The sequence below is a fragment of the Neocloeon triangulifer genome, unplaced genomic scaffold, assembly GCF_031216515.1.
Source record: "Neocloeon triangulifer isolate White Clay Creek 2 clone unplaced genomic scaffold, ASM3121651v1 ptg000020l, whole genome shotgun sequence".
Taxonomy (NCBI): domain Eukaryota; kingdom Metazoa; phylum Arthropoda; class Insecta; order Ephemeroptera; family Baetidae; genus Neocloeon; species Neocloeon triangulifer.
Window position 1 is genome coordinate 43,648 of NW_026775561.1, and position 27,265 is coordinate 70,912.

A 27,265-nucleotide genomic window follows, 5' to 3' on the forward strand; every position below is an offset into this window, starting at 1 on the left:
CACATAACATTTATCTGCACAATATTTATTTTAAAAGCAAAAGAAGCTTAAAAACTTAAATGATTGGGCAGTTATTTTCGATTGTTATGAATAATTTGAGCAGTTTATATAATTAAGTAAAAAAACTTGTTTTTACAGTTTCGAAACGTGTTGCCTGAAAAATCTGCTGTTATGCAACTTGCTAGTCGCGCATGAATTGCGGGCTTGCATACAAATCAGTGGTAAATTTTTTTCAAATAACGTCATTTATTTTGCGAGATAATCAGACGAAATTTTTATTACGATTATCGAAAACGCAGTTCAGCATTGCAAGATAGGAACACGGACGACGCTAAAATTAATAAAGAGTGACTCTTCCAGCTAAAAGTATTTGTCGGATTTGTCTTAAACTAATTGGCCAACTGAGAAAAAGTTCACGTTTAATTGTGTGTGATGTCGACGAGGTTTCATTTTCCACATGTCATATTAAAAAACGCTTTAACAAACGGACGGACGCTCTAGTTGCGATAAATAAAAGTTCTGAAAGCGATCACAGCGGCAGAAATAAAACTGGAGGTACGCCAAAGCACAAGTTTCAGTCAAAGCCGTAGATCCACTGGCCAAAGCTTTCCTGCCGAGATTTTGCGAGCGACGCCTCCAACTCGTCCAGCATTTGTTGCGGGCAGAACTTGAAACATTTCAAAGGTTAATTTTTAATTGCCAATTAATTAATTAAGTTTAATTGACACAAAACCACAAAGGCTGCGGTGAGTCTGATTGAAATTAAGGCCTGTGACATTCAATGCCAAGTCCAATATTTGCGTCGCAGTAAATTATTGAAGCTTCATTTCCGCAAATATATTGTGTCAATTTTTTGAAGCTGGGAGAAAAAATTTGTTTCTATCAAAAGGAAGTAATAATATTTTGAAAATGGTGAAAAACGAACCTTTCTGGCCCTGATGTCGGCGAAGTTGAAGTCCTTGAAGAAGGCGATGGTGTGCAGGGTGAGCAGGGAGCGGAGCCGTTTTTGGGGATCAGGGTGCAAGAGGCGGGCCAGCAGGTCCCTGCCCGCCGCGTCGCACCGTCCGGGGGCGGCGTCGGGGGCTGTCAGGGCCGCGGGGGACTGTCGGCGCGCCGGAAACTGCAAAAGCGACAAGGTCAGTGACATCGGCTCAATGTAGAAATATTTCTCTACATCTTCCTAATGTAGAGCCCAACCTTTCTATATAACTTATCATAGAATTATCAAGTTCTACATAATTGCTAGCTAGAAAGTTTAAATGAGATGAAAAATGGGTGATAAAATATTATTATGCTTCCAAATATAGAGATTTATTATCGTAAATTTAAAAAAAATCGGTTATTAAAATAAAAATATTATCATGTATTTTATATTTCAAAAAATCCGAATTAAAAAAATCAACTAAAATCGACTAATTTGACCAAAAAAAAGCTAAAAAGGCGACTTAATATCTGTAAAATCAGCTAAAAATAGTCGACTTTTTTACCCCTAAAAACCGAGTCCATCAGTGACTTGACATTCGCAACTCTTTCTTTTCCCGTAACTGTTTCCTAAAAATAGACTGCTCGAGTATTCCTACTTTATTCAACTTCCTTTCAAGGAAAATCGGTAAAAAGTTGCACAAATGGACGCGCGCGGACCTGTTTGTCTCATTCACAAGTTCGTTCATTTCATCACATCGACATTATCTCAAATCAATTTCCTAGTAACATTTTTTGGAAATTTCCACCCCACTTTTAATTTTTAATTCAAGCTAGCCCATAATTTCATTTAAAAGCTTTTGAGATATGCAACTGGAGGATATAAAATTCAAAAGATAGCTTTCGAATAAATTTTACGTTCATGGAATAATATCGCAATTTAATTTGTCAAATCTCTCTTTGCATTTATTTGTAAATGAGAGGAATTCATGATGTGTTTCTGATTTTTGGTTCAACTTCCTGGAATTTGTCTAACACTCTTTCTTGACGCACAAACACAGTTGTTAGGATAGGAAGGAGGCCGGGTTATGCTTGCGTGCAGCGCGTGTGAATTTTCGCAAATTGGTAATTAAAAGAAATAGGAACTTTGGATTGACACAAATAGGCAGGAAGAAGTTTGCATTAATTTGTTGCTAAAGTGACTCGAACGGTGCAGCGAATTAACATAATTAGTCTTTGTCGGACGACGAGTGCAATAAAAATTAGCGATGCAGAATGAATTACGAGAAGGACGCGGCGGCCATAAAAACTATTATACAAGTAGCGCGCGCAATTAATCACAACGCAGGCAATGAATAAAATTAATCCTCGTCGCTTTTCATCTAAACGCGGAACTGCAAGAAAAATATCCTTTTTCTGAATATTTTTGAAAAAAAAATGGATTTTTTTGCATTTTTTGCTTATTCCGAACAAAATTTCGGCAAAATTTTGATATTTAATTATTTCGTGAAAAAAGATTTGGAGAGGGTGGGCTGAATACTGCGAGCCTGTCGAATTATTCATTTGCACGATGGAAATGCGAAAGGAGTGAGTTGCTTGGTCCGTTATGAGAGACCAGTTATTTTGAATGGAAAAATAACAAAGCATTGCAAGTAAAAATCGCGCATAAAAAGTGGCTGCGCACAGTGATTAATCTTCTTTTTATTTTCACTTCCAAATTGAGACGTCGCTTTCAACCAAGAATAACAAAATCGTAACGGCGCTAATTAAAATTATGGACAAACGAGTGCAAAAGTAAAAAAGCGGCACGGCCAACAACGTGTCACGCAAATCAACTTGTTCGTTCCCCCAGATTGCGCTTCAGCTTTTGCGCAAAGTTCAACAACAGGGAAAATGAGAAGCAAGTGCGTAGAATCAACAAAAAAGAGAACAGTCTTTTTTTATTCACTTTCAAGACTTTATGAGTTTTTACGGTGTAAGAAAGGGATTTTCCTAAGCAATCGTTTTGGTAGCAGTCAAAACTGCGCTTGAACTGGTTGGAATTAATCCTTTTAGAAATTTTACAGGAGGCAATAAATAAAGTGCAGTCATGAAGAGATCGGGCTTTTCCTTGTTGATTTTATTAAAAAACAAAACGGCTCTATTAGTTTCAATCACGGTCTGCGACCTTATTTCATAAGCAAGAAACATACAAAAAAAATCAGCAAAATTAAAAAACCCACATTTTAATACAACGAGGAAGACTTCCATGATGATCTTGTTGAGAGTCAATTTCTTCAAAAAATAAATAAAGCAGAGAAAAGTTCTCCTTATAAAAGTATCCAAATAAAAATTCTTTTTAAAAATTTCTAAGTTTGCATGAAATAAAAATTGAAATAAAGTAAATAGCATTTAATTTTTGTCATTTAATGCAAATAGTTATAATTTTGTAATGCTTGATGATTAAAATTTAAATAAAACGTTAATAATATTGTGTAATTAATGAATTTTCAATTTTGTTCATGACATTGACTATAAATTGGAACACTGTCGTTAGTCGTTAGCATCTTGTATATCCATTATATTTTTGGTATTATATAATCAATAATAACATAAGATTTAAAATGTGTTAGGGTATCAAAAGTTCGCCCATAGTTTTGTGTTGGTCAAGCACCCTTCTTTGCGTAATTGACCAAAAACCTGAGCGGAATTTTACTGCGAGACAAAGCGATGTTTCAAAAATTGCCTGAAGATTGCATTTGCAAGCAAGAAAGTCTGAACGAGCTTAAAAAGTGGTTGCCTTTGCTGCAGTTCCTGTTTCCATTCAAGTGAAATGCGACGAACGTGTCAAAAGAGATAAAAGATTTCCCACGTGGTGACCTCTGTGCAACGAATCAACGCCAATTTATCACCTTTTCAAAAGTCAATTAAAACGCGATTACTGCACAAGTTCAATAAAACTGCGCATCAAATTTATTTCCACGCAGATAAATTTTCTGCTGCGAGACTTTTAATATGCGCAGCCATAAATATCCGCTCTCTGGCAATGCGAGCAGGTAATTCTCGTTTCATTCGAAATCTTCGAACCGCCGACAAAGAAGCCGCCGTCCGTCTTCAGACTCGCGCAGCTCTTTCAAAAGTACCAAGATTCGTGGTGCAATATTTCTGCTTTTGGTATTTCACTTCGCAGAAGTGAACCTCGGTAAAGTCAGCTTAGATGGTTTGATTTTTCCAGAAGGTAATTTTTTCACCCTTTATAGCCTTTAAAGGTTCCAACTTTTTGGTCACTAATCGATTCCTCTCAACACGTCGGCTTGAGAACTTTGTATCAAGTTGGAAGTCCTTATTCTGATTTCTGATGCAACTGCGTGTGACCTTTGTTGACCCTTCAATTTTTCCGCAGTATTTAAATCAATTGGCAAATTTCTGATTTTCTTGGCAAATTTAATTTTTGGATAATTAGAAAATCGGAGAAAGGGAATTTGCAAATGAATCAAATTCATTGGAATCAAAAAAGCAAACCCAAAATTTGCGAAACTTTGTCGCTATTCGAACTGCGACTGAACTTGCTTGAAAGAGTTGGGAAAACGAAGTTGGGGCTGCAATTAGCGGATGGGAAAAAATTTGCCGGCCGGCGGGACGGACGCGGGACAACAATGCGTGAGACAAGCCAGCGTGCCGGCGGCGGCTCAATTGGCGGCCGAGTGAGGTCAGCGCGGCGCCGATGTGTCCACCCAGCCTCCGGCGCGCCACTTCTTTCTTCTCAAAGTCAACGCACGCATCGCTCCTTATTAGGAGCTCTTCTTATTCATTTATCAGCATTTCACTTCATCAACGACTAATGTCACCCTGCTAATTAACCGCCGCGCGCACCAATTTCCCAATCTGACCTTGTCTCTTTTTTCATATGAAATAAATATTACAACAAAGAAATAGACATTTTCCAGATTACTCAGCACGTCACATGAATTCACAGCAAAATTTACAAAAGGGAATATGATTTTGCAAAGGTTTAAAGAGGATGCAACGATGCAACCACCTCTGGGCATAAAAATCATGCGCAAAAACTAATAGCTAAGGCCTTAGGCCATAAAGATCATTTTGAAAACTAGAAAATTGATGCGGTCACCGCGATCAACTTTTAGAAAATATCTTGAAGCATTGCTTTTTTTTGGAAAATATCTCAGTTTCCAGCAAATTGAGCTATTTTTGAGATCTTTGTATCAACTCATATTGAAAACAAAGTTATAAAAATTAATATTATGGTTCTTAAAATACCAAGGAATAAATATCATATTATTAAAAAGAAAAAATTAAATTCCTGTATCATCTGCCCCATTCGAGCATCCAGCACGCCGAAAAAGTCAACATCCCAAACCGAGAAACAAATTTCAGCTACATGAATAAATAATGCAATTTGCTTTTCATTAAAGGGTGAGTCAAAAATTCAATTGTTTCTAGCTTGGCCAAATTAAAAGGAATCAACGAACCAGAATTTTTTTCAGTATCTCTGGACCCTTCCAAGTTTCAAGAACGCATAAAAAGGCATCTAACCTTGCCAAAAAAAATTCGTCAGCTAAATGAAAATAAAAAAATAAAATTTGCTTTTAATTAAAGGGTGAGGCAAAAATTCAATTCCGGCGCATGGGGTCTTTTTGATCTTGGATTTTAGCAAAATTCTTTCTAGTGGGTGGTTTCGTATTGTCCACACCAATTCCTTTTATGCAAAAAAAGTGTTTTCAACTATTGAATGTAAACAATGTGGACAAATAAACAACAATAATAATAATACTTCAACAATCGCCAATGAAATGTATAAAATGCAAATTTGATTTTGAACGTTCCCTTTGCTTTTCCTCAAGCAAAGGGAGGTCGAAGTCGAGTGTGATTTGGTGCGGCCATAATTACAGCCGTGGTCTAGTCTAGGCGTTTTTTGCACTTCTGTCCCTCCCCGCGGACGATTAAATAGTTATTTTTTGCTCACACGCCGTAGTCACTGACCTGCGGCCGAGCTTTTTTCTTTTGGTCGTTGCAGTGAACGCAACACCCCCGTTAGACGTTGGCGTGCAAACGTTTCTCGTTGGGGTTATTTTATGGCACTCGCGCTAGAGAGCGATTATTAATCCTTGGGCGCAGCGGGAGAGCCGCGATTGCCGCCGCTATTGAATAGAGATCTATTGAAAAGAAAAAAAAACACCCGTCGCTGCCAATCAAATCGCAGCAGCCTCTTTGGCATATAAATATTTAAACAATCAATTCAAAAGTGACAATTAAAATCAATTGTTCAATACTATTCAAAAATGGCCTTTTTCTTTTGTTTGAAAATTTGTTAGGAGAGAGAAATTGAGGAATACTTTCCTGAAGAGAAACAAAATCCGATCCCGCGTTTCATTTGCCAGAAGCCGTTTCTAAACAGACGTGATTTTAATTTGAATCAATCTTCATTTATAAAATTAAAAAGCTAAACACAAATTTTCCAAAATTGGATAGTTTAACAAATAGCAAATAAACCAAATGAAAAGCACAAATTAAATTAACTCCCTATAAAAATTTGAAAAATACCACCAGTGTAGGAATCCATGAAAATAAATTTGAGAAGATTTTTATATACATTTTTGCTCCAAAAATAAACTGCATTAATCAATCCAACCTTCAATTGATCTGAATCTGAATGGATGCAACGCAGGAAGCGTTAAAAGATCATAAATGCGCTCATTTTTGATCAAAAAGAAATTTAAAAAAGATTTGATGCAAAAGTCTAACTGAACTTTTAAAAGTTGATTGCAAAATTAAAGAAAATAAAAAATGCTCAGCAAAAGTTGCATTATTATAACTTCACCGCGGCAACTGCAGACGTTACTTGTTTCAAAGCAAATTGCTCAAGGGATTGCGTGATTTAAATTTAAAATTTAAGTTCAGGTTTGTAGAACGCTGCTTGCTAATGGTGAGGTTGTGAGAGAGATTGGATTTCTGCAACCAAAGAAAACACGTGAATAAACATGGCACACGTCTCGGCTAATAAATTCTTTCAAGCTCGCGACCACAAGATTGCGTGCGCGAGCAAAAACCTCTCTCGCTTTGCATTAAAATTCGAAAAAAAAGTGATAAGGCGCGCGTCTCATGTGCACTCTCGAGTTGATAAAAACGGCGTCGCAGGGATGCTGCGGCAATGTAGCAAGAGAAGAAAGATTTGCAAACTGCGCAGCACTTTATATGGAGGTCATCGGCTCCTCCGCCGAGACTTCTTCTTATTTTCATCAATCTCTACCCTGCATCTCGAACCTGGCCGGCTCGCTCGGCCGCCGCCGCCGCCGAGACCAAAGCTTTAACCCAAATTCCTTCGAGCAGCCTCCTCGGCGCCTAACGCCGCACGGGTTTATTCTATTTTTTACTTTGTCCGCGCGCACTTCAAATCGAGTAAACAGGCCGAGCCACTCTATATGAACCGTCAAAAATTACGTTCCGGTTCTTTCTTGTCGCGCGCAATTGAAACCAGGTTAACTCTCTTGATTATTCTATTTCCTTCTAGGCGACGATCAAAATGTTAATCGAAAAAGAGTGCTCCATTCCATAATCAAGGGAACTTTTTCAGAATTTTCAAAGTCGCTCCCAATTTAATACAAACAGGGAGACTAAAATAGACAGAACAACCTGCAAATTGGAAATCACGAACTAAATTATCGTTTTCAAAAGTGCAGCCTACTGAAAGTGGTGGGGGAACTTTTCTGGTCGATCTGCCTTTCCTATAAGAATTATGCCCGAGGCCTGCAAATATTCCTCTTCAACTTGCGAATTTAATTGAATAATCATGTGAGATAACTAAAGCCCAAAATTATTTTCCAAGAATCAAGCCAGGCCAAAAATTTCCGCCACGTTTTGACAAAAATAATTTACCTCATAATTTTTGGTGTACTTGCAGAGGATTTATGAACTCTTTGCTTAAATCAGAACCTTGCAACAATCGAAGCTAAATTTGCGATTCTTGTAAACTCCGATTGTTGTGCAGACTTGATTTGATGAAGCCAATCAAATGCAGAAAAAAAAGAAATTCAAATTTGGCAATGGTGCGGCATTCTTGTGAGGATCTCTGGCTGAAAACACAATCGTGCTTTTGCGGGCGGTCTGAGGAAATAAAGAGGAGATTTCAATTCTCGCACGCCCGCCAAGTGTGAGAGGATTTTCACTGCTTTTGCGCAACGAGATTGCGTATCAGCAAGGCCGGTCTTCTCTCTTATCAGGCGAATTATTCAAAAACGCGAAAAGCGAGAGAGGGAGGGAGGGAGAGCTGCTGGCATCAGAAGAATAAAACAATACGAACTTGGGAGGCGTAATTAATTTTATCGATAAAAAGCGAGGAATCGACGGTGTTTGATCAAATAATGCGGGGTCAGTGACCCGCAAATTTCGTGCATGATTCACTCGCGAAAATTGATTTTGTGCGCGGCCTTGAGGTGCAAACCCGCTGCTGTGACGCACTTTGGCAAACTTGGCTCGTTCTCCGCGCCGAGTGGCCAATTTCCAAGTCACTCCGATCCCCACGAGGAAACCCAGCCTGCGATTTTCTAAGAACACGCGGCAAATTTGCAATTCGTCACCAGGACAAAATTTCACTTGTTTGAAATCGACTGCAAGTTTTGTTGATCCGACTGCAAAATGAGTTGAAACTTCTCTATATGAAGTTTGCAACTGATAATTTATTAATAAAACGCCAAAGAACAGCAAACGCCCGAAATTTTGCACATTGATCTCTAGAAATTAAATTTAAACTTTGGCAGCTTGCTTCAAATTTTTTACCTACTTTAAGCTTAAAATTTTTAATATGAATATTTCTCCTAAGGTTGTAATTGTTTAAGGCTAAAAATTGTACATGTGCAAACAATTTCTGCACAATAAATAAAAATTGCAATAGGAAATTAATGCATTTTGGCATTACAAAAATCCAATTTGAATATGAAAATTGTCGATTAATACTTTTAATTAATTTTGCTATATTCCATGGTTATTTTTATCACAAATTTCTTCAAGTCAAAGTTGAATTATTTTGGGTCCTAGAACTACAATAGCTAAATTTGAAAAATAAATAGCAATTTAATAGTAATAATAGTGCGATGGGGCGGGATGAGTTTGAAACGGTGTCCAATGAGGTTGACACCCGACGCGATCAATCAGCGAATTACGTGTGTCGCTGTAATTAAGTCGTTTGTGCGGCAAAGCAGGCAAGATGCAGAAATAGGAAGAGCTAACGGCACTCGATGGCGATGCAGGGTGGCGCGCGGCCTTGGACGCGTCTCGTAGACAGCTTGGTCAGTGCGCAGGGGGCTATCACAAAGCTCATGTCGCTCAATGACACCGTTTCCGCTCAAAACACGTCGCCTTTCTCTCCATCAACTTCTTCTTGCAAACCAAACGAAATTATGTTTCATGTTTAATTAAGGAGAGGCTTAATGAAAAACAAAAAAATAATTTTGACTAATTTTTCTCACCATTTGAAATTAGAATTGGCTTGTGGATGGAATTTTCTTTCTCCAAATTGGCCGGATCAAAATTGATACAAATTTCACCAAATCACGTTCAAATCAACTCAATTAAGATGGAAAAATAGAATCGATTGGCCAGTTGACATAAAAAATATACAATGATATTACGGGAAAAGGTTGTCAAGTTTTATTTACACTGTATAATACATTATAAGCTCCTCATTAAAGCCAACAATATTCATTCATTGATTAATCTCTCGCACGATTGAGTAATTCATTTGTTGTAATAAAATAAATTTCATTGCTCAAACCGGCTCAAACAAGACAAATAATCATCGCTTGCTTTGCCCTGTGCGGATTTGACAATTTTAATCTGTGATCTGAAAAATCTCAAACGGAAGATTCGCTGCTCGGAGGGAAATCGATCTGTGTGTGCATTTGAATAACTGCACTTGCGATGCGCCGGAGACGGTGCAGGAAAAGAAAAGGAGGCTTTGTTGAAACCGAATCCGTCGCCGCCGCCGCGATCTGTTGTTGACGATTTCTTTGACCCTTGGGAAAAATGCGCTGATAAAGTGGCCGCGCGCGAGTAGCGGCGTTGGGAAAGAACAGGTTTCTCTCTCGCGATTGGGACACGTGAGGGAGGGATGGCGCAAATTGAGCGACCCCGCCGCCCGCCTCAATCAACACGACAATTTTCCAATTGAAGGGGCTCTTTGTTATCAATGGTCAGTTCGTTATACAACAATCGTGCCAAGGTCCACTTTTGTGTTTGCCAGAGGAAGCCACTTGCGAAAAGTTTCAAACCAACTTTCGCTCTCTCGCTAATTCTCCTCGCAAATAAATACATATTTTTTGGGATTTTCCCTCAAGAGCCAAAATTCCACTGCGATGAGAGAGGTTTTGCTTAGCTCTTGCCAATTTTCATAATTACACGTTTCGCAAGCCGAGTTTTTGGCTATTCTAGATTCTAGACACGCGCAAATTGTACGTTTTGCTTTTGATTCCATTAATTTTAATTTCAGCCTGTCAAGACTGCAAAAAATTATGCATAAGAACTCGTATTTTAGCTCCAGATTTGATACGTCTGCTCATTGAAGAACAGTTTTTTACAAATATTGTTAAATTAATGAATTTATTTTTTATTGTATTTTCGAGTGACGAAGTTAATTTTTTTCCATTTAAAAATAAGATATACTTCAGGCAACCTCGAGGAAAACTTATTTATAAAATCCCATTAAAGCAGATTTGTTTTATTTTAATTCAATTCTCGAGATTAATATCTGGATTTAAAATGCAATCCCTCAATATAAGCTTTCGAATTAAATTAAGTTTAAATCTTTGAAAAGTTCCCTTTGGTCTTTGACGGTGGCAGGAATTGCACGCAAGGGGAATCCAAACGAACTGAAGAAATGCGCGGTTGTGCCGAGTTCGAACAGGATGCGCTGCAATGAGACGTCGCTCAATAAGAAAAATTATAAAATTAAATGCGATTCGCGAGAGACAGAGCACGATAAATCATGGCTCGGTGCAGTTTATTTTCACGTGATTCGTCATAATTAATTCGAATGCATCTGCGCGCGGCGACGAGCGTGCCAAGTGCAGCAGTCAGTGACCTTGTTTGGAGCCGCAGGGGTCACAGTTGACAATTTACGAGAGGTTGTTAGGCGGCCGCGTGTACCATCTGCCCGTTTTTTCTGTTTCACCGTCGCCAAGGATTCGTTCGTTCGAGAGCAATGCCTACTTTTTTCCCAAGGCCCAACTCTTTTCACGCGCCGCCCGGCCGGACGGGGACCCCCTTCATTACAAATTCATTCCTCCTCCTGTGGCGGTCCTAGTGCTGTCTTTTGGTTTGCCAAAAAATTTCACCATCGATCCAACAAAAGCTGCGTTTAAAAACAAAAAAATTAACGTTGCATTGAAATAAAGAAGGGAAAATTGATAATTTCATCATGTTTGACCTTTCGTAAATGACGTTTGAATTAATTACTGTAAGAAATTCAAGTAATTAGTAGAAACCTACTGACAAATTTTATTTAAATTCTTCAATTTTAAATGGAAATCAATCAAATTTAATGAATAAATAAAAAGTAATGAAAAAGCCTCTTCTTCTAATTTTTAATTGGGTAGTGGTATTTGGACCGAATAGACTTTGACCGAATGGCCTGAAGAGGACATTGGCCGAATGGACATTGTCCGAACGACTTTGGCCGAATAGCTTTTTGACATTGACCGAATAGTTCAACCCCCAAAAGGATTTTGACCGAATAAAATCGACTCATAAAACCAGTTTTTTCCAAACTTTTTACATCAATCCCATGCGTGTTTAGGGGTGCCGTTTATAGGGAGTGTGTCACTTGATCCAAAATGTTGGGTAAGGCTGTCAGGATTCCAAGTGTAAAACACAACAAAACTGTTTTATATCATGAAGTTATTCTTTTACCACTACAATCGGCGGTTGGAAAGGCTGGGTACAACGTTGTAGCGTTGTAAATTACGAAGTTGCAAAGACCGAGGAAAAATTTTTGATGAAAGTGACAAGTGACTTTGTCGTCAATTCGCCACATGACCCTCACCCTGTTAATCCAATGAAAGAGAAGGTCAGCGAGCTTCGAAAAGCCATCAAAGATCGGGTTGTGACTGAAGGAACCGGAGGAATGAAGGCAATTTTCTGCAACAATTTATGAACAATCCTCGAACATCGAAGCTTCTTGAAGAAGGGCACATAAATCCTACAGATTTTTTGGAACAGCATACCACTTCACCTAAAATCCAGCTAGGAGTGAACTGAAAGATGCAGACAAAGAAAACTTTGAAGAGGAAACACCTGCACCTAATGAGCCAAGGAGAAGAAGAATGAGAGTCTGACTAGACCATTATCTACGTAGAATAATGACGATAACTTTTATGTAAAAGTGATAAAATACCTAGTGAAATCAAAAGGTGACGATTCAAAATAAAGCATCATTTTGGTCTCAGAGTTGTTAGTGTGCGTGTGTTTTTTCTTTTCTAATTAGTGTAGAGTTGTGTCTTTGTTTGTGTTGTATAAAGCAGTTTTAAAGCCAAGTTCTGATTGCACAGTTTCAGTAAATCTACGTAAAAACCTCAATCTAAAACATCATTTTGTTCACTCATTCATTCGGTCAAAGTCCCGCATCTGGAATTTTATTCGTTGAAAGTCCATTCCGTCAATGTCCTAGAAGGGTATTTTTAAAATTCCCATTCGGTCAATGTCTATTGGATGCATTCGGTCAATGTCATTCGGTCCATATATGTGTTCCCTTTTTAATTCATCCGAACTAACCTTTCTTCTTCTAGTTCACTGTTTAAAAATCAATTTTATTATTTTTCAAAACCGATTTTTCAACATTTTCACTCTAAAACCAAGATACATGGCGCATCTGTTGGCTTTTTTGGATTATTGTTTGGGTTGCCCATTTTTTAGGAGCACAAATCTTTATATTTTGACCTTTTGCCAGGGTTAATGACCCTTAACCCACAAACTTGGTGTCTACAGAGAAAATACCTTGGTTTCATTAGCTCGAACCTCGCACCGAGAAAATTAAAAAATTTATAATAGAAATTAATTTAGTAAACCCTTATTTGCATCTTTGGTGGCCATACTGGAATTCGGCAAATATAACTTTTAATTACTTTTGGGAATTTTAAGAACCAAAAATATGATTTTGCAGATATTTATATAATTGAAAGTGCTAAAATATTAGCTTGATTTTTCTTTGAATCGAAGAATCAACTTCGCAGCTAAAAAACGAGTTAAAATTTTGATTGAATTTGAATAATCAACGCCGGCCGCAGCAGAATCAAAAGCAGTATTTGGATTAAACGCGGCTAATGATAATTTGAAGCGAGAGAGGAGACGGCAGGCGGGCGCCACTGCAAGGGGCATTAACCAAGCCGACGGGCACGCAGCGATGCTGTAATTATTCCTTCTTTCGCTATTTCCTGCGCGCCGTTTTCTTCCATTACACCTTTCCGATCGCCGCTTGCTTTCTTGTCTAATTACTTTAGTGTGCATATAAAAATAAAGCAGAACTCTGGTGTCGGTGCGAAACGGGCCGAGCTTCTTGGTACTGCCGAGTTCCTTGAAAAAAATCGCCAAGGAGGAAAGGCGCCGCGAGGAACCCATTTTTGCTCAAAAGAAATTGCAGCCCAACGGAAAATTAAGTGAGCCGAGGGAACGCGATCAAAAAACCGAGTTTAAAAAAAAAAAACATTTAGTAAAAATTAGTCTGCGTTGATTAAAATTCAATGCAACGAGAATCTCCAAGATAGTTCGTAAACCTGGATAGAAACTAGAACAACAACTCTGCCTATTATGATGGTTGCAACACGTTCAAAAGCAAAAACCGTTAAAATGAACTCAATTTGAATGACGTCTGGGAACTTTGCAGAACGACAAGCTTTCCTTATTTATTTTCAAAATCGAGCCGAGCAATTAAAATAAGTAAATTGTCCCAAAGAACGACGCATTTGTAACAATTTTGAAGTGTTAATAAAAAATCCAGATTCAAATTGTAAGTGGAAATTTGAGATATTGAATAATTCGCGTTTGGCTGCGATTAATTAATTTGTGGGCAGACGCGCTTGGGCGCCAAACAGGGAAACCGATCGCGGGTCGGCCATAAATTAATCACGTGGCCGCGCTCGGATTAACAACAATAAAAATGGACCACCTGCGGCTCGGGTCGGCCTTGCCCTCTGCGCGCGCTGGCTTCCGTACCGTTGGCTTCGATTTTTCGATTCACATTTCCATTCAAAATTACGGTGGCGAGTTGCGTATGCAAATCCCGAGATCGTCTTTCGACATGCACGGAATGTGGTTTGCGGCGTGCATTTGAAAATCAGAACACGACCTGCAAGATCTTTGGGTCTCGCGCGTTGAGCAAAAGTTGAAATTCCCCGGTGACTCAGGCAGGTGGAAAGAAAAACCAGATCTGCTCCGATTCAGTTTTATTTATTGGCGATGCGCGAAATTCATGGGAGAAGGACGACCAGTTTTGGCGTTTTCACTCGCAATAGAATTGACAAACACGAATTAAAATTAACTTAATTAAATAATTTTAATTTCTTGAGCACATATTTGAGAGAAGATTTAAAGGAAGATTTTGGTTGGGAATCGAGGCGAGGAAATGCAGTCGGTTCGAAGTGGCGATCGAGATAATGGCGAGCTAGTCGTGGCTGGGAACTGAATGACTGCAGCGAGTTGCGTTTAGATCCCTACCATGGGGCCAAGTCCCGCCTTCTGTGGTGCTGCCTTTAAAAGGAGTCGCGGGGGCCAAAGGAGCTCAGATTCATCTCGGCCGAGGCAGTTGGCAGACAGTGCAGTGTTTTCAGTGAGCTCACAAGGGTTAATTGCAAAAGAGGTGAGTCCTTTTTTCCACGACTTAAGGTGATCGGGCGTGCAAGTCACCGCTCGGCAATTAATTTCAACGCCGCGGTTGCGCAAAAAATCCACATCGCACCCTCCTCCGAGTTCAGCCGAGGCAAAAACTGGTTTGGCGCCATTAGCGGTTCACTCAACTCAAGCCTGCCTTAATCGCGTAATTATTCTCAAGCCTGCCATTACCAATGTCACGGCCGTTCTTGCTCAACGCACGAACCCGCTTTTATTGCAGCCTGTCGCAATTAACCGTCCGTCCACTCGCAAACAGTTGCGAAAAGTAAAGCGCACTTTGCGAAAACAACCTTCGAAATCACGCAGGATATCGCACGAGATCTTCCTCTTTCACGCCGGGCTGCCTTTTGATTCCTTTGAATGCGTCGCGATTGTTTGCAAATCCTTCCGATTTCCACACAATATGAGATTTACTTAGTTTTTTGTTTTTTAATTAGAAAAACTTGACTTTTTTGTGATAAAAAATGTTTTCTTTTGACTGTTGCAGGCAAAATGAAGTTGCTCGTGGTGTGCCTGTTTGCGGTTTTAGGCGCTGCCGTCGCGAAGCCCGTCGAGGGTGACCAGGTCAAGGTCAAAGAGCCCGTGCCGCTGATCGTGAGCGACTACTCGAGCGTGGTCAAGGACGACGCGTCGGCCGCGGCGGCCCCCGAGAAGAATCTGGCCGCCGCCGTGCAGGTGGTGCCCGAGGAGGTCCGCGCCGAGGAAGAGGTCAAGGCCGCCGAGTCGACCGAGGTGCCCGCCGCGGCCACCGACGCCCCCGCCGCCGACGACAAGGAGTTCGCCGAGGAGGTCGAGTCCGAGGAGAAGCTGCTCAAGAGCGTGCCCGCCGAAGAGGCCGTGGCCGCCCCCGAGGAGGCCGTCGTGGCCGCCGAGTCGGCCGTCGACGAGGTGCGCAAGGAGGAGGCGGAGGAGGTCGCCGTGACCACCGAGTTCGCCGCCGCGAGGACGGCCGAGGAGGAGCAAGACGGCGAGGTCACCACCGAGCCCTCCGCCGAGGACGCCGCCAGCCGCAAGGTCCGCGACGCCCCCGACCAGGAAAAGACTGAAGAGGCGACCGAGGCCGAGGAATCGACCACCCCCAGCAGCTCCTCGTAGACACACACGTGCAACCCTCGATCACACGCGCCAACCCAAAGCCGTCTGACAAATAGATTTTCGCCCCCTTAATTTATTTCCGCAACACTTTCAAGCTAGGAAATCTATTTCTTGTCATTCCCGGGCTTTATTTTTACTGTTTTCCATCCAATCCTTTAACAGCAGCCGAGCGTCTGCTAAATTAGCGAAATTCGACTCAACTAACACAGAGTATATTTTAGCAAGTGTGATTTCAGACGGTGCAACATTTCCGACGTGTACGTTAAGTTAAGAATGTATTTATGAATGAGAAGAATAAAACTTTTTTACAAAAAACCATGCTTGTGCATTAATTGACTTTAAAAATGAATATTCACGAGGGAAGAGAGATAAGAATTTAATTAAAAACAGCTTCGCATCCTCCAAAAAAGTGATTATTTTAATAGCGTACGTCATCGCGAAAGTCGTGTGCCAAGGTCGCCTCCGAGAATGCGGAAAGTTGTACCTGCGCGGGCCGTCCCTTCTTCTTTTCAAGTAAACACATTTGGTTTGGCCAAGCAATTAGCTTGTGCGAGCTCAAAATCGAAAAGTCTCAAATGGAACATTTGTTTGCTTTGTTTTATTGGTTGTTGCAATTACTTTAGACTTTTTCTCGGGTCGTTAGAAGCAGCGGACGAAGCTACAAGGTCGTCTCGATTGCAAGGGGCGGACGGCCTCTAAAATCGGCGGCGACGGAATCAATAGTTTTCTCGGCGCGCGTCAACGCTCCGCCAGCAGACAATTGAATCAAGTGCGGTCAGAATTTTAATCGGCCGTCGTTGCACTTAAAAGGCCGGCGTGCTTTCCTGGTTCAACGTTTCGTCCGGAGCAAGATCAAGTTCGAGCGCATCGTTAGACAGCTCAAATATATTAGGTAGTAATATCTCCTTGCTTGCTTGCACGCCGCCAGCTCCTCACGTGATTTATATTTATATGCTCCGAGAAAACCCGTTCTTTTTATGCGCGCCGATAACAAAGTGAGTCCGGGATGCGTTCATTAAAATACAAGACCTACATTTCTCAAATAATTCCCACAGGCCAGATCTCGAGTCCCTCTTCTGCAGGACAATTTAACTATTTACACGGCCGCGATTTAAAAATTAACCGTCCATTTTTAATTTTTTGAATGAGTTGCGAATGGAGCATAAAAATTATTTTGAAAAAACTCACGTCTCCTGTGATGAGGCAGAAGGCGATGATTCCCAAAGACCACCAGTCCACCGCATGCCCGTAAGGCTCCATGCTGACCAACTCGGGTGCTGCAGTCAAATCGAAATTGGCACTCGAATAAATACTCAACTTGCCACAAACCCATGTACCGGACGGTCCCGCACAAGGTCCGCGTGCGCTCTCCGTGTTTCAGCCACTTGGCCATTCCGAAATCGATCACTTTGAGGTGTCCGCTGGCGTCGACCATCACATTTTCCAATTTGAGATCACGGAAAATAACTCCAGCGTTGTGCAGGAAATCTGAATTCATTAAATCAGACCAAAATTAAAAATAAACGCAGCCAATTACCCAATGCAAGTGCCAGCTCTGCAATGTAAATTCTTGAGAGTTCCTGAGGAAGTGCTCCGTACTTTTGCCACAGCGCCAGCAGTTCGCCGCCTGGCATGTATTCGCTGACTAGAATTTGCAGATAAATTAAGAATCAAGTGGCGTTTTGGTAAATTTACCGATAAATAACTTCTTTCTGCTTTGCCAGTAAAACGGACAGTTGAGGATGAAGGGGTGGTGACCACACATGGACTGGATGCTGACTTCGTTTTTAACTTGATTGACCCCACTCTCGGATATCAACTGGAATTTGAAACTGAAAAAGGGTGTTGCGCCTCAAGCTGAACCTGTACCTGCGACTTGGAGAGTACTTTGAGTGCGAATTGCTCGCCCGTGTCCCTCTTCCGCACGTGGTACACCTTGCCGTACGATCCACTCGCTAGGCTGTTGAGCAACTTTTGTTCAAACATTTTATTTTAATATAAAGAAAAGGAAAACGAAGCGTACTTCAAAACTATGCTCGTTGACGTCCGTGCCAATTTTGAATTCAGGCAAAAAGGCAGCTTCGATCAAAGGCACCGGCCACGCAGTTTTTGCAGCCTCGAACTTGTCATTCAAAGTCGACTCTCGCCACCTGCATGCACACGTGGTTAATAAATAAACAGAGCACCTGCCAAGTCCGAATCAAACCTGTGTCTGGACACTCGAGACCAGGGCCTGGACACGCTGTAGGTCGACTGAGTGCTGGCCGAACTCCAAGACCTGAAGCATCCACTGCCTGCCGTCGACAGGCCCGAAAGGTTGTACTGGAAAAACAAATGAAAGTTAATTTCCTTTCAATACAAGCAGAGTTCGAATAATTGAGTTTTTGGCAGGAGTGAAAGAAATGGACTGGTTTGCACTGCAAAAATATGCTTTATTTAACCTAATTGGCGAAGTAAAAACGACATTCAGTGCTTTGATCCGACTTAAAATCAAACTTACACTTAACAATGGAAATCAGAGACAAAATTGTGAGACTAGTTAAGTAAAATTCAAGCATCGGTGGAAACGAGCTCCCTGTCGGAGAGCGAGATGGACGGCTCGGACCGGGTCCTCTGCTGGAAGAAGGAGGACTTGGCGACGAGGTCGTCGTCGTCGTCCTCGTTGTCCGACTCGGGCGGCGTTTCCTGCGACTCGTCCTCGGTGAGGGGCCGCGCGTCCAGCAGGTTGCCGAGGCTGGCCAGGGTGACGTTGCTGTTGGTGAGGATGGCCGCGGGGCTGGCGCAGGGCGTGAGGGGCTTGTCGGGGAAGGAGGCCATCAGGTCGCACGCCTTGCCCAGGATGACGAGGCTGTTGAGGATGCGGAAGGAGGCGACGCAGAGGTAGGCAAGGACGAGGAGGACGAGGCCGGCGGGCGAGTCGACGTGCAGCGCCTGCACCAGCACCCTGATCATGACCACGCCCAGGGGCAGCGGGATGAAGCCCATGCGGCGCGCCACCAGGTCCGAGTGGTCCGAGACGGCGTGCTTCTGCCGCGTCTGCGCCGTGTCGAAGGCCAGGCTGGCCGTGTAGTCGCGGTACACGTCGTCCAGCAGCTCGTTGAAGCGCGTGATGAACGCGTGCTTGACCCAGTCGACGAACACCTCGGCCACCAGCACCATCACGCAGTCCGGCAGCAACACCCAGAAGCGCTCCTCGCGCCACGAGTACTCCTTCATCGTCTGCAGCACCACGATGAACAGCAGCACGAATAGGTGGAACCTTTCCCGCACGTCGCTGCACGCAACCTGCAAAATAAATCATGCAAACAATCAGTTATTTCTATGCTCGACACGAAAAATGACAGTTTCTTTGCTAATAATGAACAATTTTGGTTCGATGTCAACAAAATGATTTCAGCAAATTAAATAAACTAAAAATTGGACTATAGTTTAAAAAATCAATAATTTTATAATAAATCATGACGCATATTGTTGACAAAAGGCCACGAGTGGTTAAAATGCATTCCGACCAAAAGGTTTGGACAAAAAGCGATCTGCCTTGTAATCCTTACAAAAGACTTGGGCAAGAAGCATATTTTTTAAGAATCGCGTGGAAAAGAAAGCTAGAAAAATGTGTAAAATACATGCTTCAAAAAAACTATCAAATTTAAAAAAAGAATCAATAATTTTCAATTGCAAAAAACAAAATCAAATTTAATTTTTTTTTAGTTCAAATTTATTAAAATTTTAAATAATTATTAAATTTAAAAGCAAAATATTGATTAATTTCATTTCAATATTTTAACTAATAAAGAGTACTTTAACCAGCAGTTCATTAAGTTGGCTGGTATGGCAATTTAAATTGATATATTATATGATTTCATGATTTTTTTTTTTAATTACATTGTAGAGGACAAATATAAATACATATAATGCTACTTGACAGAGACAATGAGCAGCATATTAAAGTTTGGGAAAATGTGGACTTAATTAGTGCAAATTATCTTTTAGTTTTTACAATCTTTTCAAATTTGAAGTTTCAAAATAATTTAGAAACTATTGATTAAATTTTAAAATGTCATTTGTTTAATAAAAGCACTGAATATGTGTGGAAAAGTTTTCAAGACAGAGCGCTTTTTGATCAAACGTTCTGGCCCAAGAATGCATTTTGTCCACGCCTGGCCTTTTGAAAATATCAACGCCATATTTTCCAAACAAGTCGTTTCCAGTTTATAATTTTTATGGGAAGCCTTGCTTCATTATCTCTTAAAAAAAAACATATAAATAGACCAAACTGAATGCTATTTTTTACTTCAGCAGATTCAATAACTCGAGACTTAAATCTGCAGTTTTGTACAACAGTTGGGAAATATTTTTTGCACTTGAATGTGAGGCTGCAAAAACATGTCATTCACAAATATGTTAAAAGGATTTGAAATTAAAAAATTGCCAGACACAATTATTAGATCTACTTGATGCGATTAAAAGATGAATATTACGTAACAAAAACGTCAATTTCAATTTAACACTTCACAGGAGTTACTCCTTGCTGCTTAAGAAGCAATAGAATCCCTTATAAAAATTAACTTTTCGTCCAAGCCTTTTGGGCGAGCAGGCTTTTGTCTTGATAAAAGGCCTTTTGACCTAGCACAGAGTGCTTTTTTTTTAAATGAAATAAGCATTATAAGAGAAAATACAAACCTGGAAAAGGTTGTTCTTGTCAAACTTTTTGAAAACGCTTCCTTTGAGCTCGACGAAATTGTTGGACATCATGATGGTAAGTAAGGCTTTGTTGCTTGAATTGATGGCCACATTCAGAGTGGTTGCCTGAACAAAACAAAATTAACAACAATTACAAAAGAATGGGAGCGCAGACCTGGAAGAGCACCAGCAGGCTGTGCAGAAAGACGTAAATGGCCGCAAAGAGGAGGTGCGGGACGAGGCCAAAGTGCTCCCTCTTCCTGCCCCGCGGCTCCGTGGCCGTCCAGAGCAGGGCGTCGATCGTGTCCTGGCCGAACGCAGAGAACAGCCGGTCTCCCACCTCCAGCATGTTGTAGAAGATGTACAGCTTGATGATGGACTGCGACTTGATCAGGTGGTACATCATCGAGGTGTCGATGTAATTCATCGCCAGGCAGCACACGAGCATGATGATGCCCTGAAAGAAATTCGTATCAAATTACTTCTTTGCTCAACTCTCTTCAAATTACAAAATAGGCACTTGAGATTCAATAGTCTTTTGCAACAATACGCTTTAAATTTAAAAAAGATCTCGATTGTTGCCAGAAATTCTTGATTATGTATTCAAAAATCATACCTTGAGGGCGTCGCAGACCTCGGCAGGTTTGAGCAGTGCGAGTTGTCCAAAGCAGTGGTGGAAGGGTCGGACGAGGATGGCCCAGAGCGCCATGACGAAGCGCACGGGCAAGAAGGTGAAGACGAACAGGAAACTGTCCGCGCACTGGAAAAAGCCGTAGGCCATGAACTTCTCGACCTCGCGCGGGATCTTGAAGAACGAGTAGATTTTCTCTCGCTTGGCCGTGAAGCGGTCCTCGTCCTGCTCCAGCAGGTAGTCGCGGGTCAGCTCGACGCGCAGAAAGGTCGCCAGGGTGACCGCGGTCTGCTGGAGGTCGTCGCGGCGCCGCCGCGGCCGAAAGTCGTCCGTCTGCCAGCGTCGCAGCGGCGGCCGCCGAATCATGAACTCGTCCTCCTTGTCCATCGCGTCGAAGTAAATTCGCCGCTCCGCATCCCTTCGATCGCCGCTCATTTGCAGGCAAACATCGGACACGATCTCTTTCCTTCGAACTTCGAAGCCAAGTCGATCAGCTGGGCCGCGCGATTCCCCCCCCCCCTTCCCACCCCACATGCGCATAAATTCTCTGACAGGTGCCGTCCTGGTGCCGTCCGATAAACAAACAACTTTGAGCGAATTCGGACACACCTTGGCCGCCGATGAATTCAAATTTTACACACACCTCTCAATCGGACGACCGACGAGTTAAATAAAAACTTAATAAACAGAGAAAGTTGCGTAATTAAAGCAGGTTTTAATTTAAAATACCTCGCTGGAGGATCGACGGTGCCGCTGGTTGAAGGCGCCGAGGCCCGCGCAGCCGGCGGTGACGGCGCCGGCGTCCCGCTGCTGGACGTTGCCCATCTGCCGGTCTCGCGGTCGGCGGCGAATTTGGCGTCGGCTCCCGAATCGAGCGAAAAGCGAAACTTTCACACACTCATTATTTTCTAGTTTTCCCACCCAGCATGACGTCACGCCCGAGCACTGCAGATGGCAGCACTGCCTCGCTTCCTGCGCCACGCCCCCTTTTTTCGCAGATCGCCATCTCGAAAAATGGTGTCCGCTACCCTTGTCAGGACGATCGTCACCAACTCGGCCCTCAGGGCGGGCGTGCAGAGCAGCGCCGCCACCGCCGGTGGTCACGGAGGTGATTCCGGAAGCCCCTGCCCCTTTTTAAATGGCTTGAACCGCCCTTTCCCCCCTCAAATGCCCGAATTCGTCACTCGGAAAATCGCCTTCTTCGATCGATCGTTTTCTAACATGACTTTGTTTTCGCCCTTCAAGGTGGTTGGAAGGTCTGGAGGAACATTTCCTTCTTCGTCGCAATTCCCAGCGTGGCTCTGTGCATGGTGAACGCTTATCTGCGCATCACCGAGCACCCTCACACTGCCCCCGAGTTCAAGCCCTACGAGCACCTGAGGAAGCGAGACAAGGTACAAAAAGTCAAAACATTTTTGACATTTTCATTTGAACGGCTTTTCCAGCGCTTCCCGTGGGGTGACGGCCAGAAGAGTCTGTTCCACAACCCTCACGTGAACGCCCTGCCCGGAGGCTATGAGCACGACCACTAGAAAAATGATTTTTTCGTCAGAATCAATTTAGTTGTACATATAAAATCAGCTCCTCCTGTTTCCTGGATTGCAGTTAAATAAACGAAAATAAGTCTAATTCCATTTCTTTGAAGATCTTTATTTCTCCTCAAGCTGTATTACAGACTAGTCTTAACTTTAGGAACAGCTTAATCAACTTCATTATTTAGTCAACCTCAAAAAACAAACAGCAGGCAGAAAAACCTACCAAATTTTATGTATTCCTCTCTGGTTAATCTGCAATTCTGCATTGTAAGTTACATTCTAGGGATTTGTCAAGTTGCAATGTACATTGGGCAGGTAAGGTAGCTTACTTAAGAGGAATAGGTAGCTTACTTAAGAGGAATGAGCAACGCAAATACATTTGTAACCTAAGATCGTTAAGTTTTTGTACACTTTTTGATTAATTTTAAATTTGAAGGCACAATTTTTCCCAATATATCACTTATTGTCGTGCAATTGTAACAAACATCTGGTTGAACAAAAGAAAATCCATGTCTCTCTGAATTTGTAGAGAAAATTCAAATTAAAGCTTCATTTTCAAAAAAAATAATCTGTCTGCAGAGCTGCGACAGATTCTAATCATAATCTCTCTTACTTTGTAAGATTTTCATATAAAATATAAGAAAAATTTAATGTAAACTTAGAGCAATACTTTCGGTTGTGTGGGAAAGTATGTAAAAAGAAGGCAGTCAGAAGACCCTGGTTTCAGGGCGTAGAGAGGTAATCAAGATCAGGTCGTGCAGAGCTTACTACACACTTTTGAGAAGGTTTTCGTATATGGCAGCCTGGTGGGTCACCCTGTACTTGAACAGTTCGTATGCCTTCTCCAGCAGGATTTTGAAGTGGGCGGGGCTGCGCACCTGAAAGCAAAAACCGAAAACTGATCAACGTAGCTTGCACGGTTTGCGAACGGACCTCCATGTAGTTGAGCGGTTCGAAGCGCGGCTGCAGGACGACGTCGTTGTTGAACAACTGGCCAGCGGGGTTGAAGGCGCACCCCTCGCTCTTGATGCGAATGGGCCCCGTGGCCAACGAGGGCATCTTCCTCTTCTTGCCCCTGCTGATGGGGTTGTTCCTCTCCGAGTTGAGCACCTCCAGCTCCTGGTTCATGTCCCTCTTCGGACAGCTGCAGATCCGAACGTGCACCACATGCCGGCCCACAACCGTATTGCTACCAAACAAAAAAGTTAGAATCTGTTGTCAGTAAAAAAATGGGGGCATTTCCATGAGTACCCTCAGGGCCTTGGGAGGAATTTGTTTAGGAAACCAATCATTTCAGTGAAACTTAAGTTTAGGGGCTTTTAAAAAGGAAATGTGAAGCAAATTTTTTTTAAATTTATGACTTTCTCCTTGGAAAAAATTTAATTATTAATTTAAATCTGCAATCGTTAAGTCTTAAAATGTCATATTTCAACATAATTTCGTGCTGAACAACTATTCCTTTTACACCGAAGCTGTAGGTCAAAAGTCAAGGTCACTTTTAAGCAATTTTATGACTTCATAAAACCAATAAAACATTCAAATTTTTGGGGGGAAAAGGTTGTTGCTTGTGTACTTTAACATTATATTTGTAAATTTCAGAATAGAAAAGTTTATAGTTCTCTCACAAATCCAGTCTTAAGTTAGAAAAACTGAGTAAAAACTCTGAAATAACAATCATTTCAGTCAAAATTATTCTCAAAGTTCTCAAATATATTAAAATGGCTCATGATTTAATTCACCTGAAGTGGTATTAGTTTTTTTACTTTGTACGCGATTAGTGAGGGAACTAAAAATTGAATTATTCTGAAATTAACATAAATAATGTAAAAGTAAACGAGCTATATTTTGTTCCTATAACTGCAAAAAAAATCCAGAGAAACCATCATACCCAGAATATGACTTTCTTTCTAAACAAAACATTAAATAACTTAAAAGTGACCTTGACCAATGACCTATGGCTTTTATGCCAACAGAATAGTTGTTCGGCATGCCAAATAAGCCCGCAAACAAATGTAAAACTCTAATTATTGGTTTGCCAGAACGAATGGAATCGTTACTTCTTCTCGAGGGTGAAGATGATGGAGGTGTTGCGCCTGGCCACGCCCCCCTCGCAGCTGCTCTTGCACATGAGGGCGTACAAGATGGTCATGTAAGTGGCCCCGGCCTGCGGCTCGCCCAGGGGCACCAGGACACTGTAGCGGCCGCTCGTCTTGTCACAGGCGTAGGTGGCGTTGCTGTGCTGGCAGCACAGGACGTGGTTCACGTCAGGGTAGCCTGAAAGCAGTTCGGAGTGATAAATTCGGTCCGAGACCAGGCCTTGCATCAGCTACCCTGGTTGCTCTTGTGGTTGGGGTCCCTGTGGGCGACGCACCTCTCGACAGGTTTGCGCGAGTCGTCCGGGTTGTCGTACACCAACAGGCCCCTCACCTTCAACTCGCTCCAGTCCAGCTGGTTGTTGATGCGGAACGACACGGGCACCGCACTCCCCACTTTGACGAACAGTTTGTTCATCGGCAGCGAGTACTGAAAATGAAACAAAATTCGTAATTTGCCGAGGAAGAATTTGAGGATGGATTTGTACCTCCCAAGACTTTTTGATGTTCTTGTACTCGGGCACGGTGCAGGCGCCCATCAAGAGGCTGAAGTCGTAAACGCCTGGGAACTCCTCCAGACTGGGCATCTCCCCTGTGGCGTGGTTGACGGGGTTGGGCACCACGATCACCTCCCCCTCGCCGTGGTCCGACTCCTGCGAGGACAGGTGGTAGTCGCTGCAATTGAAAGGTGAAAACTTTTTAGCACTCGGTCTGGGCAAATGAAAGAAAATACTTCTCATTCACTATGGGCTCTATGGTGGGGTTGATTTCGGCCAGGGACACGGCGCCATCCGGGGTAACGGTGTTTGAAAAGCTCATCGCGAAGTTTTCTGCAAAATAAATCATTTCAATCAATTAACAAATTTAAAAAAAAAAAAATTAATCAGGGAATTATCTTACTATCAGGATTGCTGCCGAGCGTTCCGATTGGGAAAAATTTTACTAATACCCAATCAGAGAGCTCAAACAACAATAAATTTTTGCCTCATTGTTGTAAAGTGATTTTTTTTTCTCAGAAAATTGAGTTTTGAAAAGAAATGGAAATCTGATGGGACTTCCTGAAAAATTCAAAATTTACGCACGATTAGAAAAAAAATTAATAAAGTTTTCGATATTTTATGATAATTTTTCAAAAGCTTTGGCACAATTTTCGAGCAACGATTCTTTCATTTCAAAAAATTTTGGGTTTTTTTCTCTTGAAAGTCTTGTAATGTCAAAAAAGACATGCTAACGTGAATAGCAATGAAGCATGTAAACAATGGTTTGCATTGTTATTAAACTCTAATAAGACGCAGCATCTGAACGTCTCGCTTTGGAGCGAAAACCGGATGAAAAACAAAGAGAGACTGCTGCTCTCCTCCCCCACAAAACACCCCCCAGAGGCAAACACCTGAGGATTGCCAAGATGGCCTCTGCGGCCGGAGCTGCTGATTTTGACAGAAAATTTAAATCGGCCGACCGGTCGCCGATCTCGTTCCGAAATGAAAGGAAATCTCGGCCGACGGAAGAGAAGCAAAATAAAAAGAGCTTCGGCGGCCGAGTCGTTGCGTCAGTCTCGGACGAGTCGTCCTTTTCCATCTCGTGCCTCTGCAGCGTGCGTTCGATTCGAGACGGGGCCGGACGCAGTCGGACGCTCGAAGGACACTCACCTATGCATTAATTCAACTGGGACTGACGGCGGCGGCTGCTGCGGCTCGAGAGCGGGTTCGGCGAGCGGACAGGACACACAAGTCTGTCTCTTCCGTCGGACGAGGCTCGGCTTTCTGTTTTCTTCTTCTCGCTCGGCAGCCCAACAGGTTGAACAGATTCAGGCGAGACGTCACGGCCAAGACAATGAAACCGACCAATCACGGCTTCCTCTCTCTTGCTTGACCAAACAGTTGCCTCGTTCGCCGCCAGATGGCTTTTTTCAGACAATAAAGGAAAAAATAGATCTGATTTCGCAATGGGACGTGGAAACTTTTACCTGCGATCGTGAAAAGACATTTTTTATTTTTTCAATATCACCTTTCTGTCACCTCCACCCTTAAAAAAATTAAATAATTTTGACACAAGATCACCGCATTTAATCTTTTAGAAGGTAAAGTGAAACCCGTATAATTTAATTTAAATAAAATATTACTATAAAATTATTACAAAAGTATTAATTATTTATTTAAAATTATTGATTTGCACTCAATTTTTTAATTATGAAATTGTACTTATGTTAAATTAATAAATCAATAAATAATGGTGACTGATTAATTAAATGAAGTAATTTTGTCTTCAATATAACGATTATAAAAAAGCATTGCTTAAGTTCATTTTGCGAATAAATTTCCTACTTTTATTTATACATAAAATAAAATTGAAACAATTTTCTGTTAAATTTTAAAAATAAAAAAATACAATAAAATAAAAAATCACGTCTTTAAATATTTAAATAAACATACCGATTC

The 27,265-nt window shown here is 41.8% G+C and overlaps 5 protein-coding genes across 6 annotated transcripts; 2 read left to right on the plus strand and 3 right to left on the minus strand.

The window, feature by feature from the left end:
* Nucleotides 1-173: 173 nt before the first annotated feature.
* LOC132204037 (serine/threonine-protein kinase S6KL) lies at nt 174-22,158 on the minus strand. Of its 2 annotated transcripts, none has more exons than XM_059632257.1 (10): nt 21,929-22,158; nt 18,095-18,210; nt 17,912-18,038; nt 17,758-17,859; nt 17,584-17,707; nt 17,426-17,533; nt 17,218-17,376; nt 17,077-17,165; nt 926-1,120; nt 174-667 (listed from the first exon to the last, which is right to left on the minus strand). In XM_059632257.1, the coding sequence occupies exons 1-10, from the start codon at nt 22,022-22,024 to the stop codon at nt 575-577; spliced, it is 1,209 nt and encodes a 402-aa protein (XP_059488240.1). In that variant the 5' UTR covers nt 22,025-22,158; the 3' UTR covers nt 174-574. The 2 variants fall into 2 exon arrangements, with proteins under 2 accessions (XP_059488240.1, XP_059488241.1); XM_059632258.1 differs by lacking the exon at nt 174-667 and adding an exon at nt 691-859.
* LOC132204041 (cytochrome c1-like) lies at nt 14,606-16,044 on the plus strand. The gene is made up of 2 exons (XM_059632264.1): nt 14,606-14,761; nt 15,281-16,044. The coding sequence occupies exon 2, from the start codon at nt 15,286-15,288 to the stop codon at nt 15,886-15,888; it is 603 nt and encodes a 200-aa protein (XP_059488247.1). The 5' UTR covers nt 14,606-14,761; nt 15,281-15,285; the 3' UTR covers nt 15,889-16,044.
* On the minus strand, nt 18,308-21,696 carry LOC132204035 (protein TAPT1 homolog). The gene is made up of 4 exons (XM_059632252.1): nt 21,185-21,696; nt 20,744-21,025; nt 20,569-20,694; nt 18,308-19,173 (listed from the first exon to the last, which is right to left on the minus strand). The coding sequence occupies exons 1-4, from the start codon at nt 21,632-21,634 to the stop codon at nt 18,439-18,441; spliced, it is 1,593 nt and encodes a 530-aa protein (XP_059488235.1). The 5' UTR covers nt 21,635-21,696; the 3' UTR covers nt 18,308-18,438.
* On the plus strand, nt 22,149-22,837 carry LOC132204042 (cytochrome c oxidase subunit 6A, mitochondrial-like). Its single transcript, XM_059632265.1, has 3 exons — nt 22,149-22,307; nt 22,445-22,593; nt 22,645-22,837. Exons 1-3 carry the CDS (start codon nt 22,151-22,153, stop codon nt 22,729-22,731), a joined length of 393 nt encoding a protein of 130 aa, XP_059488248.1. The 5' UTR covers nt 22,149-22,150; the 3' UTR covers nt 22,732-22,837.
* On the minus strand, nt 22,824-26,842 carry LOC132204039 (cellular tumor antigen p53). Its single transcript, XM_059632262.1, has 8 exons — nt 26,833-26,842; nt 26,477-26,593; nt 25,561-25,657; nt 25,316-25,502; nt 25,065-25,257; nt 24,792-25,008; nt 23,668-23,923; nt 22,824-23,612 (listed from the first exon to the last, which is right to left on the minus strand). Exons 3-8 carry the CDS (start codon nt 25,644-25,646, stop codon nt 23,502-23,504), a joined length of 1,050 nt encoding a protein of 349 aa, XP_059488245.1. The 5' UTR covers nt 25,647-25,657; nt 26,477-26,593; nt 26,833-26,842; the 3' UTR covers nt 22,824-23,501.
* Between the last annotated feature and the right edge of the window lie 423 nt (nt 26,843-27,265).

What these genes read in the sequence shown, in the direction of transcription:
- LOC132204041 (XM_059632264.1), top strand. Translation starts at nt 15,286, where the DNA reads ATGAAGTTGCTCGTGGTGTGCCTGTTTGCGGTTTTAGGCGCTGCCGTC.
- LOC132204035 (XM_059632252.1), bottom strand. Translation starts at nt 21,634, where the DNA reads ATGAGCGGCGATCGAAGGGATGCGGAGCGGCGAATTTACTTCGACGCG. An exon ending in AGGTCTGCGACGCCCTCAAG is followed by an intron (nt 21,026 to 21,184) that starts GTATGATTTTTG and finishes AATTTCTTTCAG; the next exon opens with GGCATCATCATGCTCGTGTG. An exon ending in GCCTGCTGGTGCTCTTCCAG is followed by an intron (nt 20,695 to 20,743) that starts GTCTGCGCTCCC and finishes TGTTTTGTTCAG; the next exon opens with GCAACCACTCTGAATGTGGC.
- LOC132204037 (XM_059632257.1), bottom strand. Translation starts at nt 22,024, where the DNA reads ATGGGCAACGTCCAGCAGCGGGACGCCGGCGCCGTCACCGCCGGCTGC. An exon ending in CAGAAAGAAGTTATTTATCG is followed by an intron (nt 17,534 to 17,583) that starts GTAAATTTACCA and finishes TGCAAATTCTAG; the next exon opens with TCAGCGAATACATGCCAGGC. An exon ending in CCGACATCAGGGCCAGAAAG is followed by an intron (nt 668 to 925) that starts GTTCGTTTTTCA and finishes AAATGTTTCAAG; the next exon opens with TTCTGCCCGCAACAAATGCT.
- LOC132204042 (XM_059632265.1), top strand. Translation starts at nt 22,151, where the DNA reads ATGGCAGCACTGCCTCGCTTCCTGCGCCACGCCCCCTTTTTTCGCAGA. An exon ending in CACCGCCGGTGGTCACGGAG is followed by an intron (nt 22,308 to 22,444) that starts GTGATTCCGGAA and finishes TCGCCCTTCAAG; the next exon opens with GTGGTTGGAAGGTCTGGAGG. An exon ending in ACCTGAGGAAGCGAGACAAG is followed by an intron (nt 22,594 to 22,644) that starts GTACAAAAAGTC and finishes CGGCTTTTCCAG; the next exon opens with CGCTTCCCGTGGGGTGACGG.
- LOC132204039 (XM_059632262.1), bottom strand. Translation starts at nt 25,646, where the DNA reads ATGAGCTTTTCAAACACCGTTACCCCGGATGGCGCCGTGTCCCTGGCC. An exon ending in GAGCCCATAGTGAATGAGAA is followed by an intron (nt 25,503 to 25,560) that starts GTATTTTCTTTC and finishes TTTCAATTGCAG; the next exon opens with CGACTACCACCTGTCCTCGC. An exon ending in AACCGCTCAACTACATGGAG is followed by an intron (nt 23,613 to 23,667) that starts GTCCGTTCGCAA and finishes TTTTGCTTTCAG; the next exon opens with GTGCGCAGCCCCGCCCACTT.